The sequence below is a fragment of the Pseudochaenichthys georgianus genome, chromosome 3 (assembly GCF_902827115.2).
Source record: "Pseudochaenichthys georgianus chromosome 3, fPseGeo1.2, whole genome shotgun sequence".
Classification (NCBI taxonomy): domain Eukaryota; kingdom Metazoa; phylum Chordata; class Actinopteri; order Perciformes; family Channichthyidae; genus Pseudochaenichthys; species Pseudochaenichthys georgianus.
In genome coordinates this window covers 27,438,964-27,452,844 of record NC_047505.1, presented here as the reverse complement: position 1 = coordinate 27,452,844, position 13,881 = coordinate 27,438,964, and the positions used below count along the sequence as shown (strand labels likewise).

General features: G+C 42.5%; 1 protein-coding gene across 1 annotated transcript; it reads right to left on the bottom strand.

The window, feature by feature from the left end:
- Positions 1-454: 454 nt before the first annotated feature.
- On the bottom strand, positions 455-13,881 carry atic (5-aminoimidazole-4-carboxamide ribonucleotide formyltransferase/IMP cyclohydrolase). Its single transcript, XM_034076036.2, is given in 17 exon segments — positions 455-798; positions 939-1,094; positions 1,599-1,772; positions 1,774-1,785; positions 1,862-1,954; positions 2,035-2,160; positions 2,259-2,348; positions 2,434-2,627; positions 2,723-2,848; positions 3,527-3,554; positions 3,556-3,684; positions 6,872-7,023; positions 7,142-7,230; positions 13,126-13,195; positions 13,198-13,268; positions 13,377-13,503; positions 13,701-13,881. Coding segments are annotated over 17 exon segments (1,776 nt in total). The 5' UTR covers positions 13,720-13,881; the 3' UTR covers positions 455-678.

The following is a 13,881-nucleotide window of genomic DNA, read 5'->3' as shown; positions in this document are numbered from 1 at the left end:
TCGAGATATGTAGTAATTAGAGCAGATCAGATTCAGGGGTTAAAAAATAAATTCCCTCAATATAATTTGCCATAATTGTAACATCTTAAAGTGTCCCTGTTATGCACATTTTTAGGTTCATGTTTGTATTTTGTGCCTCCACTGGGAAATGGTCTTTATTTTTCTCATACTGCCTGGGCTGCAGCACCACTTTTCCCCCATCTGTCTGAAACCAGAGTCCACTCTGCTCTGATTGGTTAGCTGGCCAGCTCTGTTGTGATTGGTCAACCGATAGAGAAATCTCCAAAAATCATAATGGGGCCCGTTCAAACTAGCTGAAAAGTCAGGTGATCCCCAACATCATTAACCATTATTGCCTGTACAAAATATCACAGAAAGATACTTGTTTAGATATTTTAATCTGAACTAATGTGGTGGTGCTAGCATGGCTAAAAACACACAACATACTCATGAATTGCCATTAACGGTTTATTACACAGTGAAACATTATTGACCTAGAACCTGTACACTGCATCTATGTTAGAAACAAAAGTAAGGAATGTTTTTAATTTGTTACAAAACAGTGCATTGTGACTAAGGAATGCTTTTAAGTATCAGCAGTGTTAGGACAATATGTTGGCTCCAATGATGCAAACCGTTAGTTGAGTTTGGAGAGCACACTAAGAAGTGCTGAGGCGCTCAGTGGTGGAAGAGCCGCAGGTTGGTGTGCACCAGAGTGATGCCCTGCTCGTTGCAGGCATCAATCACAACCTGATCAGCAGCAGAGCCCGCTGGAGCTGCGATGAACCCAACACCACTCTACACAGACAGGGAAGTAACGTTAGTAAAGTTATATTTTCAAAGTTGAAAGTGTTCCCATAAGGTAAGACTTAAACAGGTGTCTGCAGGCCATTCCCATGCAATACAACTCATGCCTATGTGAAAGATGTTATATTTACCCGTTTGGCACGATCTATGTTATCTCTGAAGGGGAAGAAGGCGTCAGAGCTGACAGCCACAGCCTGCAGGGAGCTGATCCAGTTCTTCTTCTCAGTCTCTGACAGAGGCTCAGGCACCTCTTCAAACTTCGACTTCCAAACGTCCAAGTCTGGGCCCTGTCAACACACAATACGGGACCTTTCAGTTACTCTCAATGTCTCAAACATTACATGTGGACTGTGTGTGCTTGACGGCCACTGTGGAAGCAGTTTAAACAAAATGTATTCAAGTCAGATGTAATGCAGCCATAGCTAAGTTGCTATAGCTCTGTTTTGAGCTAAATCAAACCTGATAAGAATGACCAGTCACTGAGAAATGTGTATACTTAAAGGTAGGGTAGGTAATTCACTGTTATATTCCATGGAATGCTCTTAACATCCCGATAGCAATGAATACATTAAATGCTTTGACAATAAATATATACAAATATTTCGTCTGTGGAAGCCGTGGCTCTGTAAAAAGCAAGTCCAATGATCTGCCGCGGGCCGAGGCAGATCAGTAGACAGAGCTGGCAGTAAGAAATGATTGCAGGTATTGCTGGAATTATCTTCCTACCACAACAGTACAACTCAACTACTGCTTTATCCTCAAAGTGTTTGTTGCCTGTTGTGACCCACTACCTCTCCAATGGTGTCGCTGACATACTGGTCGATTGCGTTGGCAATCTCCACTCGCATTCACACACCGCTGCGGAACTTCATGTTCAGGACCTGAGGGTGGTGTCTCAGCCACCAGTTATCAGCTTTGTCCCCTGCCAGACGGGTGCAGTGGATACGGGACTGCTGCCCTGCTCCCAATACCAACAACCTGTAGAACAGTAGAGGATAAAGTGTAGCTCTCATCCGGATTCCTCTCTCTCCTCCCTTTATCTGCCTGTTCTTACCTGTCCGTCTTTAGCGTAGCAGACAGAGTTGGACTGAGTGTACTTGACAGCGATGGTGGCCACAGCCAGGTCCCGCACAGCTCCCTCTGAGAGCTTCAGAAAGGTAAACACTTTGATGAGATTGTGTAAACAATAAAATTGTTATTTAAAAAAAGGACACTACAGTGACTCACCGAGCCCTTGGAAACAACGTTGCTGAAGAACTCCTTATCGATCATCGCTCCATTCCTCTTCTGTTTGAGATAGAGACCAAACAGCACTCTGACCTCCGCCTCATCCGGCGCATACTCTGGATCCATCTGGGATTAAGGCACACATTGTTAAAAAGGAACATTTACCTTAACCCTCATTCTAATATCATTATTGAAACATGATGATGATGATAAAAAACTCTCACCTGAAGCACACAGTAGTTGCCATTCTTCTTCTTGCAGAGGATCTTAAGTGCCTCCTCATCATAACCAGGAGCGATGATACCATCAGACACCTGAGAGCACATTTATGAATCATCAAAGCAATGTTGCAGCAATAAAACAGATTATTTGTCTTTTCTTTCTTACATATTATTTTACCTCTCTTGATATGATCTTGGCAGTGGGAACATCGCAAACATCGGACACAGCGATGAAGTCTCCAAAAGAAGACATTCTGTCGGAGCCCCTGGCCCGGGCGTAGGCCGTGGCGAGGGGGGAGAGGTCCTTCAGCATGTCGTGCACCATGCACACCTTGGCCTCCTCCTCACTCAGAGGAACTCCCACGGCAGCGCCTTCAGAAAAAACACGAAGAGTCATTTAATATAAGGAACTACATTTCAGCTCCATATTTATACCCTGGGGAATGAATCTGCGTGTCTTTTCTCACCAGCAGGGCTGACATGTTTGAAGGAGGCGGCAGCAGCCATGCCGAGGGCGCTCTTCAGCTCTCTGACCAGCTGCCAGGCGTTCAGAGCGTCACACAGGTTGATGAAGCCGGGGGAACCGTTGACCACTAAGAGGGGGGGAAATTAATGATGTCAAGGCTAGGTTCTTTTTTGTCAGAACTTTTTTTGACAAGGTTATTTTTACTTGTTTGATCAGGACAGTGCATGTTATATTATATCAGTATAAAATACATGTAAAATGCTGGAGCTAGAAATATGTTAATTTACATCAGTAGTTTCCAGTATTTTAGGGGTCAGCGATGTTGAGAGGACACTACTTCCAAAATCACTCCCTGCTTTATATGTCATCTACACTTATTAGTTTCTTGCAAAAAGTGGCACGAAATGAGCTATAGACAACAACTGTTTTTATTTGAGGCTGTTAACATGTTGGTTTCTGCTGTAGAGTTGGGCTTTTTTTGTATGGAGACTCTTTTAAAAAGGCAGGCCTCAAGTGGCCATTCAATGAACTGCAGTTGTTGGTACTTCTAGATTCACTGCCCCACACAGGTTGGCCATTGTTAAAAGGTCTTAGTATAGTGTCCCATAAAAAAAACAGTTTAAGTTTGCCATTAAAAGTAATTGTATTGTAGCAAAGTGTAGTATCGTATCTTCTCATCTGACTCAAAGTAAGCAAAAAAGTGTATTTTCCAAAATGTTAAACTCCTACTTTAAAGCCAAACTTATAAACAATGACTGCTTCAGGTCAGATGAGACAGCTGTGATGGGATGGGGGGGGTCTTTACCTTTGAGGGGGAGGGCTGGGCGCAGGGTTGTAGAGCTGGGCCGGGGCTTGGTGGGGGTTCATGCCGTAGCGAAGAGGCAGCTGTGAAACACCACGGCTGTACTGTCCACGAAAGTAGTCAGATATGGCCTCGTCATACTGAGCTGTGTGTGTGAAGGCCTGAAGAGCAGAGAACAAACACACTGATGATGAACCAAATATATGAAAACACATCATCTTTTGTTTTGTACCAAATGCAGTTATTTCGTAAAGGCATCGAGATACAATGTATCCAAAGAATTGAAGGTCAAAATTCCTATATATTTTTTAAGACCATTTCTGCGCTGTTTATATCGGTATCCCAAAGCAAAGCAGTAAATAATTTGTGACCTTAACAAACTGATCTGTTTTTGTGTTTAGCCATAAGTTCCAGTTGGTCCTGATGTTAAATCTGTAAACAATATTTCAACACTTAAAACAGAAATCCTTCACTGGACTGGACTTTGACTGAACCTCAACATAATCAACCTAAATGAATACAGGGGAAAAACAAATACCTTATCTGAAATCAGTTATTTGACTTTTGCCTCAGAAACCTCAATGTTTAATCAGCATATTATGTCATCACTTTGAAACCTGCTCAATCATTATTGAGCCAAAAGCAGGATTCAACACAAGTCTGAACAGTAGGGATGTGCATCTCCATCACTGAGGCCGATGCGATGCGCATCTCGATACGTTGCCACGATACGATACATTAACAATACATTTGAAACACCAGGCGATACGATACGATTCACACCCCTGTTGCGATACAGTTCGATACGATTTGATTCAACATTATGCGCTACGATGCCGATTCAACACGATGCAAAATAATGATACTTCAATATGGTACGACAGAGGATTTTTGTTTTATTTCCCTATATGCAGCAATCATACATTAACAAAAAAGTGCTTTACATATTTGGTTCTCTCTACTAGTTACTGCGCATCCCATCACGGGCTGTTTCTTTTTTACCTTAAACACCTCTCCAGAGTACAGTACAATTGTATAACACATCACAGTTGAACAATTTAAGGATGCATTGCCCATGATTAACAATGCAAATAACAGCTACCATGGTGCAATGCCCATACAGCTGCCAGCCTGATGTGCTTAACACTCATCCAGAGGTGAAATGTTGGAAACCGGTTCCGGTTCGGAAACCGTTTCCAACATTTCGATTCCAACGGCATCATTTAGAAATGTGAATTTCGGTTCCGCTTTAAGATGCCTGAGGAAATGTTTCTCGCGCTCTCCGTAGCCTACTGCATGACTGCAGCGGGGCGGGAAATGTAGCGTTGTACCTACACTTCCTACAGTGTAACCTGAGACCAGGGCCAGCCCATCGCACTGGCGTTATAGATGTTCGCCTAGGGCGCCAGATCTGTGGAGGCGCTGCGCTGACAGCTCTGGGAGGGAAACAAAATGTTTTGACCGTTGGTGCTCATCCTAGTTTTCGGCCTTGATGTAACAACATTCATAATTAAGTAAATGTAACACCCTTTTCATCCCGGTTACACGTTTCATTCGCCCTGTACAATGGGCGCTGCCAGTGATTAAAATGGGGGATGTTGGCTTATCTGGCGCCCGCAGCTCACAGCCAAAGTGCGAGTGAGCGAGGGAGAAAGGGAGGGGCTCTGTTGTTATTAGCATCTGGTGCTAGCTGCTCTAACGGAAGAAGAAGATGTTTCTCCAATGCTGTGGAGAAGAGTCCTCTCCAGTCAGACTGAGGCTGATAACTTCAGCTCAGTGAGGGTAAAGGAATCTTTGAGTGTTTAGATAGTTCACTTTAGTCTAAGTTATCTCAGTGGGTCTCAAACGTTTTGATCACAATTTATGTAAACACATATTTCCAAGGCACTCTTTTATAATTATTGGGATAACAACAGGTTTGAAATCATTCCAATGTATACTATAGGACAGTAAACCAGACATATCGTTTTAAACTGGAGAGATACAAACATATGCATAATAAATAGTAAAATAAGATATGAATGAACAACAAAAATAAAATGCCTTACATGTATTTTGTTATTGGCTATGGTAGGTTACTGGTTATGCTCACACCTACTTATGTGATTATTAAAATGTAACCGATCTTTTTCATATGGGTGTTTAGAGTTGTACCCCCTAGATCTAGTCTCTAGTAATTCTGCGTGTGCACCAGATTGAAGCATTTTACTTCAAAATGTTCAAACATTTCTTCCCGGTATGCCTGAGAAGGCAGATATGCTTGTTTTTCTCAACAAGAACTGTTCTTTAAAAGTTGCACTGTTGTAGCTTCAGTGGTTCTCAGGTTACAGTTACATAGCAGTGAATATAAACTGACTGATTAATGTGAATATTACTTTAAACTAACCTGTGTAAAAGTTTCTCGAATAAATGTAATTTTTTTGGTGGAAGAAGCAATTTATAATTTGTTTACCCTGCCCCTCAAAGAATCGGAATTGAGAACCGTTAAGAACCGGAATCGAAAAGTAGAATCAGAATCGTGGAAATTCAAACGATACCCAACCCTAGTCACAGGCTGCTGTAAACTAAACACCACTCTCTCCGACAGAACACCTCACTGAGTGACTTAACTCATGTCTAACTTTCAGGTTTCTCTTTTCAGCCGCAGACCCCATGTCGCCTCTTTATGTGCGTCTCTAAGTTCCTCGTACTACTTGTGTACTTTAAAGCGGCTCGGCATCGTTAACAATTTGCGAGCGATTTTTCAAGTTGACCGTTCTTTCTTGAAAAATCCGAGTGTTTGCCAAACGTTGGATTTGTAGGTATTTTTCGGGTGCGCTGTGTTTCTCTTTCTCTTCGACCTCCATGTGTGTTGATAACTGAGACTCTCGGCCTCCGTAGTGCGAAGCAAAGATCGTCTCTGCTGAGTGCTGACAGGATATTATATGAATGAATAGTTTTTTTACCGATGCAAAGACGCTACAATCGATGCATCGCGAGTTCAACCCAAACTGTAGCCGATGTGCACTCTTTCAACCGGTGCACTCGCATCTTGAACGTTTATGCCAGTGCACCGATGCAAATCTTAACATCCCTACTGAGCAGTGATGAGCGGGATGAACAGATGTTTTACGTAGAAGTAGTTAAAGGATCAAGAAAGGCTGATAGTGAGACATTAAACAGTTTAAATAAAAAAGAGCTCTCGTCAAATATTGAAGTTTGATTGGAAACGAGGTTTATAAAATGTGCTCCAGAAGTGTATTACAATTGTGTCATTGTATTAAACATAATACAGATAATCTACCCCGAAATATCCTAGTTCGTATATATCCAAATTAAATGTTGGGAAAATAACTAAAGTGGCGTTACTTTTAGGGCCAGAGTCCTGCGGGTTTCCAGGGTTGTATCTTTGTCTCCTGAGCTCTCCATCTCCTTGGCAACCAGCAGGTAGTCAGCAGGATCACACACGATAGCGACGCGAGCGTGATTCTTTGCCGCCGCTCTTAACAGAGTTACTCCACCTGGGAAGGAAGAAACACTTGTTTATGCACAAGCTAAATAACTATGTTTTTAATGGAAAGTGATGCACTTATATTCAGGTAATTGACTACATGCACACAGTCTACTCTGCACACTCACCGATATCGATCTGCTCCACGGCATCGTCCACTGTCACACTCGGGTTAGAGACCGTCTTCACAAAGGGGTAGAGGTTGCACACCACCACTCTTTAAAAGAACAACACAGAATGAATGTCATACTCCTAATTAAACATCTATGAATTAAAGAAATAATAAAAAATTGAACTACATTGTAATCCTAGCTTTAAAAGTCTGTTTATGCTCAAGGCCTCCAGAAAGAATTCATTGAGAGCTTTACTTTTAAATACGGGGGGTATTTGAAAATAAAATGTACATACATTTTTTTTAAATTTGTTGTCTGTGTTTCTATGCTACATATTTTCTTTATTGTACTTGTGTGACTGTTGTTTAAGCAACACTGATCAAGGATCATCTTTCATCCTAATCAGATGATTGACTCAACTTCCCCCTCATTTATCAACTGGTCAAGATAAGAAGTAGATATATATGTGTGTTTATCAGATTTCTAATCAAATGTATACTACACCTCTATCATCCTATCACTCTACACTCGTCGATCAGAGCGGAGCGGAGCGCATTTTCGCGAGTGGAGCACTTTTTCTCATCCGCCTCACGGAGCGTGGAAAGTGAGGGGCAGGGCTGCCTCTCTTCCGTCGGCGTGGATAGGAGGTTACCTGTGCACCTGTGCTGTTGTGGGGAGGTTTTTTCCCGGGAAGTCGCGGGAGAGACGGAGCGGCTGCACGTTGTTGTTTGGGCCCCCCTTTTTCCACCTGCCCAGTTGTGCTGTGGCAGGGACCTGCTTCCACTTGTCTGTGCTGCTGTCCTGGCGAGATTTTACCCCGGGGGGCGTAACGGAGAGACCGGAGCGGCTTCGCGTTCGGGGCAGCGGCCTGCTTTACACCTGCTGTAGCGGAGGCCTGTATCCACCTGCTCCACCTGTCGTGCTCTACGGTGCCGAGGACGTTTTACCACGGGGATATCGCGGAGAGACCGAAGCGCCTCTACGCCTCGAGCTGGTCCTGCTTCGCCTATCCTGCTGTAGGCCTACTGAGGAGGTTCTGCACCGGGGATATCGCGAGGAGAACGGAGCGCCTCCACATTTCGGGCCTGCTTGCACGCCTATCTGGATGCTCTGCTGGTCTGGGAAAATGGCCCATATCGGGATTCTGCTGTGCCTGTTAACTGTTTTGGACTATGAGAAGATCTCTAGTCATTCTGAGAAGACTACTGGATTCAGGTCTGTTCTGCCACCTGCAGTGGGCATCCCCTGCAAAGGTTCGGATATGTTGCTCAAACAATTACCGGTTGCCTTGTCACAGTCAATCTGCTCGACAAAATATGTTTGTCTTTTTTATTTTCCTGCGATGATGGTTCTTCAGGACTGCTTCTTAAGCTCTAATCACACTCTCGCAGACTTTTCCGGTGTTTCTAAATTAGATGACAATGTATGTGTGTCATTTAAGAGGAAAATATGCCTGTTTTCTTTGTTGTTATTACTGTCAGGAAATGTACAACCTAACCCTGGTCCGCCCAGTAGTAATAGTCAGATCGCTACTCCTGCTGATTTTAAAGCTAGGTCTGGGTTGGGTTTCATCCACTTGAATGTGCGCAGTCTGTTAGGTAAACTAGATTTTGTCCGTATCTGGGCAAAATCGACTGACGCTGACGTCATTGTCTTATCTGAAACATGGCTAAATAAGTCTATTTTGGCCTCTGACATTGCCTTAAATGGTTTTAATGTGTATCGTACCGACCGGCCTAAAAAAGGTGGTGGCGTTGCAATTTATGTTAAGAATAAGTTCAATGTATCCACATTAGTTTCCAAATCGATCAGTAAGCAATTTGAATGTTTAGCCTTAAATATAGAAGTGGCAAAGGGTCAACGGGTCATGGTGGTGGGCCGCTACAGACCCATCTCAGCTCTCAAAGACTCCTTGTCTTCACTAGCAAATCTTTTATCACAACTAGACTACAAGGAAATAGTCCTACTTGGAGATTTTAACTGGGACTGGTTAACTGCAGTGTCAGAGGATTTTAAAAACCTTTGTATCTCATTGAATGTTACTCAGATTGTGGACAGTCCTACTCGCCCAAATATTAAGTCCCCTAATAAATCCTCCCTAATTGATCTCATTTTAACTAATGTTCCCCATAAATATTCATCTGTGTGAGTATTTGCAAATGATCTGAGCGATCACTGTGTTGTAGCCACAATTAGGGACACTAAGGTCCAAAAGGTTAAACCTCGCATTATCATCAAGAGAGACATAACACATTTTGTGGAGCAGGGTTTTGTGCATGATCTGTTTGGGTTTGATTGGGGTAAAATCGATCTGTGTGCTGATGTAGAAACCGCATGGTCTTATTTTTATCTTGGTTTTATGGAGATCATTGATAGACATGCACCCCTGCGTACATTTAGAGTAAAGGGACGAGACAATCCTTGGTTTTCTGCTGAGCTGTCTAGTCTCCTTCATGAGAGAAACGTGGGCTGCAGTCGAATAGTCCAAAGATCAGCTCCTAAATTCTAACCCTATCTCCTATTCCTTGACCTCTGAGTGAAACGTCACGGGGTTAAGGGATAGTGGATAGGAGAATTCAAAATGACTTAGGAGAAGAGACTGCGGTGCTTTAGAGAATCCGAATGCACTTTCACTATCCGATGTGTTTATGATGCGCCAGCGGACGTCCTGAATGTGCGTCTGCTGCTGTGGGGAAACCATGGAAACTACAGTTTTCTATACAGCGGACTACAACATGGATGTTTAATAAGAACGAGGGACTGCTGTGAACTCATCTAGAGACTCTGCACCGTGCTCTGATGCTGCTGCTTTGCTTTATGAACGGGGACAACAGAGAAACAGATTCTTCATGACCAAAGTTGGAATTGAAATAAAAAAGGAAAGTGAAACTTATGCTCGTCGCCCTCTCCCTCCGGTCCACATGAATAGCCTACTAATGATCCCAAAGATTGTATGAACTATGAAAAGATCTTAAAATAAATACAGATGTATTTATTATAAACGTTAGTCCTTAACATCTATCACTGTGTATATCACCATTCAAACATCTTTTAAAAGTTGAACAAACCCCACACAGCTCAGTAAAGACTGCGAGATGTTGACTTAATTTGATCATTTCAGTAAAAACTAACGTTCATATTTCTCTTTTTGAGTATAATACTGATGAACCTTTAGAACAAAGCACTTTGGCAACTTACCACCTATGTTTTAAAATGCTTAATAAGCACCGTAACTTTCATGATATCATTTCTCGGTCATAATCGGTTGTTTCCGTGAACGGCCGACTGTTGAGTGACGGCAAATGCTGCGGCTGCAAGGCATTGTGGGGCAGCATGTTCGCTTAGGGAGGTCCATTGGTTCCTAAGCTAAAGGAGGTTATAAAGGAAGTTTGAAACCTCCTTTCCTATCATTCTCATCATTCTAGAGAATTCGAACGGCACTTATCATGGCTGCCACTGACGGACTTCCGGGTCATTTCACTCCTTTAGGAAGGTTCCTAAGCTAAATGGACTATTCGACTTCAGCCAAGGCCTGGGCAAAGGCTAGGAAATCAGGCTCAGAGATAGAATGGCTGCGTTTTAGGCAGCTAAGGAATAGCTCCACTTCAAATGTCAAAAGTGCAAAGTCGAAGTACTATTTGTCAGTTACCACAGAAAACCTAAATAATCCTAGGAAATTTTGGAAAGCAATAAAATCGATATCAACCGGTGAGATCCGTAATGAGCTACCTCCGTGACTTACCACAGCATCTGGCACTATATCGGACAGGGCCACTATGCTAAATTGCTTTAATGAGCATTTTGTGTCCTGTGGTTCTCTGTTTGATTCTGTGACTAACTCTGCTTCTGTAAACACCACAGTCTGTGATTCTGAACAACGTGGTCTGGAAAACCCTTTCAGTTTTACTCCTTTTACTGTCAATGTTGTTCATGAAGCTTTAACCAAGTTAGATCCTAGGAAACCGGCTGGCCCGGACAACTTAGAACCTTTCTTTTTAAAGACAGCTGCAGACTTTATTGCTCCACCTCTTACTTCTCTTTTTAACCTCTCCCTCAGCACAAATGCAATTCCAAAAGTATGGAAGTCTGCTTATGTCTTGCCTTTACTGAAAGGAGGGGAGGCAACTATTTTAAATAACTATAGGCCAATCTCTAAATAGTCAGTTCTGGCTAAGGTTCTTGAACGCCTAGTGAGTGAACAGGTAAAGGAGTTTTTTAATGTACAAATGATATCCTGTCTAAACATCAGTCAGGATTCAGAAAGAAACACAGCACCATCACTGCCACAATGAAAGTGGTGAATGACATTACTAGTATTTTAGATAATAAGCAGAGTTGTGCAGCTCTGTTTATTGACCTTTCCAAAGCATTTGACACCGTTGATCATCTCATCTTAAAGCAGAGGCTACTCAGTATTGGCCTATCCAGCCTTGCAGTGGGGTGGTTTGTGAACTACCTCTCTGAAAGGTCCCAATGTGTTCATTTTGATGGACTGTCTTCTGAATGGTTAAACATTTCTAATGGTGTACCACAAGGTTCTGTTTTAGGACCACTTTTATTCTCCATATATATTAACAGTGTAGGTGATAATGTGGAGGAAGCTACTTTACATTTTTATGCGGATGATACTGTGATGTATTGTGCAGGTCCCTCCATTAAGGAGGCTGTTGTTAAATTACAGGCTGTTTTTAACACTATTCAGACTCAGTTCTCTGAATTAAAGCTTCTTTTAATTGTGGATAAAACCAAGGTAATGCTCTTTTCAAAAGCAAAAAAGACACCAGAGCCTGTTTTAGATATTGTAACTACGCAAGGAACAAAACTTGAAGTTGTTGCCTGTTACAAATACCTTGGTATCTGGCTTGATGATTGTCTCTCTTTTAAACTTCATGTCAATAACCTGCTAAAAAAACTGAGGGTTAGGCTAGGTTTCTTTTTCAGGAACAAGTCCTGTTTCTCGCTTGAGGCCAGGAAAAGGCTAGTCACTGTGACCTTTTTACCTGTGCTGGACTATGGGGATCTGGTCTATATGAATGCACCTGCCAATTGCCTGGTCAAGTTAGATGCTGCGTATCACAGTGCACTGAGATTTGTGACAAACTGTAAAGCATTAACCCATCACTGTACCCTGTATGCAAGGGCTGGTTTGCTTTCACTAACTGTACGGAGGCTCAGTCACTGGTACATTTTTATATACAAAGCCATGTTAGGGAAACTTCCATCTTATATCTGCTCCCTGATCTCTCGGAGAATTGTAAGTGGCTACTGCCTGAGATCGAATGCTGTGGTTTTATTAAATGTGCCAACTGCTAGGACTGTCTTAGGGAAGACAGCTTTTAGATGCGCAGCTCCTCTGTCTTGGAATAGTCTGCAAATTAAATGGAAACTGAACAATCTGGTGCCACTAAATGTTTTTAAAGCTCGGTTGGATGCTAGTCAATCAGAAGCTATTGGTACCTGTTTGTGTGGATAATTATGTAAATGATGCTGTATGATGTCCTTTTGTTGTTCTGTTTATGCTTTTATGTTTCATGTGGAACTACTTGAACAGGTCTCCCTTGGAAAAGAGATCAATGATCTCAATGGGATTTTATCTGTATAAATAAAGGTTTGAAATGAAATGAAATGGATGAATTCCCCAAATACCAAATCTGTAAAGTCTGATTTAATCACATTTCAGTGGTAATCACATGAGAGTCACAGGACTAGCTTGAAAGCAGGAGCAGCACGTTTCTAGTAACCCGGAGGCTAAATGAACTACACATGCTTCCTAATGAGACAACACAAGTCTTTATTCTAATTATATTAGTTTATGATCTGCCACAGGCCGTGCATGCTCTTTGGTTAAACTGAGCTTTGTAGAAAATGTTTCTAAATCCTACCTTTTCTCCCCAAATATATCCATTATGCTATTTTAAACCTGAGACTATAATAAAATATCTAATGTCAGTGATAGGTGTGAGTTTATGATTTAGACTTTGTTGCTGGACTTCTCTCACCTGACCAGGCTGTAGCCGAGCTTCTCCATGTCTGCGGTGTCAGAGGGGGTTTTCCTGGCCAGGATGCCCCATGCACAGCGGGGTGCAGGGTCTTCACTCTGCCCCCCAGCATCTCTGGATGTCCAGTCAGCTCAGACACATCCCTGACACACAGCAGAGGCACACACAGGTTACAGAGGGACAGAACTGATATATGTGAATTTGGGGAAAACACACTAGTGTATTATTTTAAGGACTACTCGAGTACCCACCTGACAGCCAGGCCAGCCTCTCGCAGGGCTTTGGCTGTGCCCCCTGAGGCGACCAGAGACAGTCCAACATCCACCAGCCTTTTGGCAAAGTCCACCAGTCCAGTTTTGTCTGACACACTCAAAAGTGCTGTAAGGACAGATAAAGAGGATACTTACCAAACATAACTTAAAGGCAAGCATTATGACGGACACAAAAGAGGAAAACAAGTAGGTTATAACGATATAAAGCAGGCCACGTTGGCTAGTGTTAGCCAGAGTGCTAGCAGCCTGCATGTCGCAGATAAAAACTTCTTAATTTGTTCAGTTTTAAACAGAAAGTCTTACCAAGCTCTGAGGAGTCCATGTTAGATTCACGTTGCCAGTCTGCAGTGTGTGTGTGGTATAGAGAGGGTTCAGCTCAGTCTCCACTCTGTGTAACAAGAATAACTACAAAATAAGTTTTGTGTAGGATGAGACAAATCTACACGGTTTTCATTGCCTCATCATGTGCTTCAAAACTGCGAAG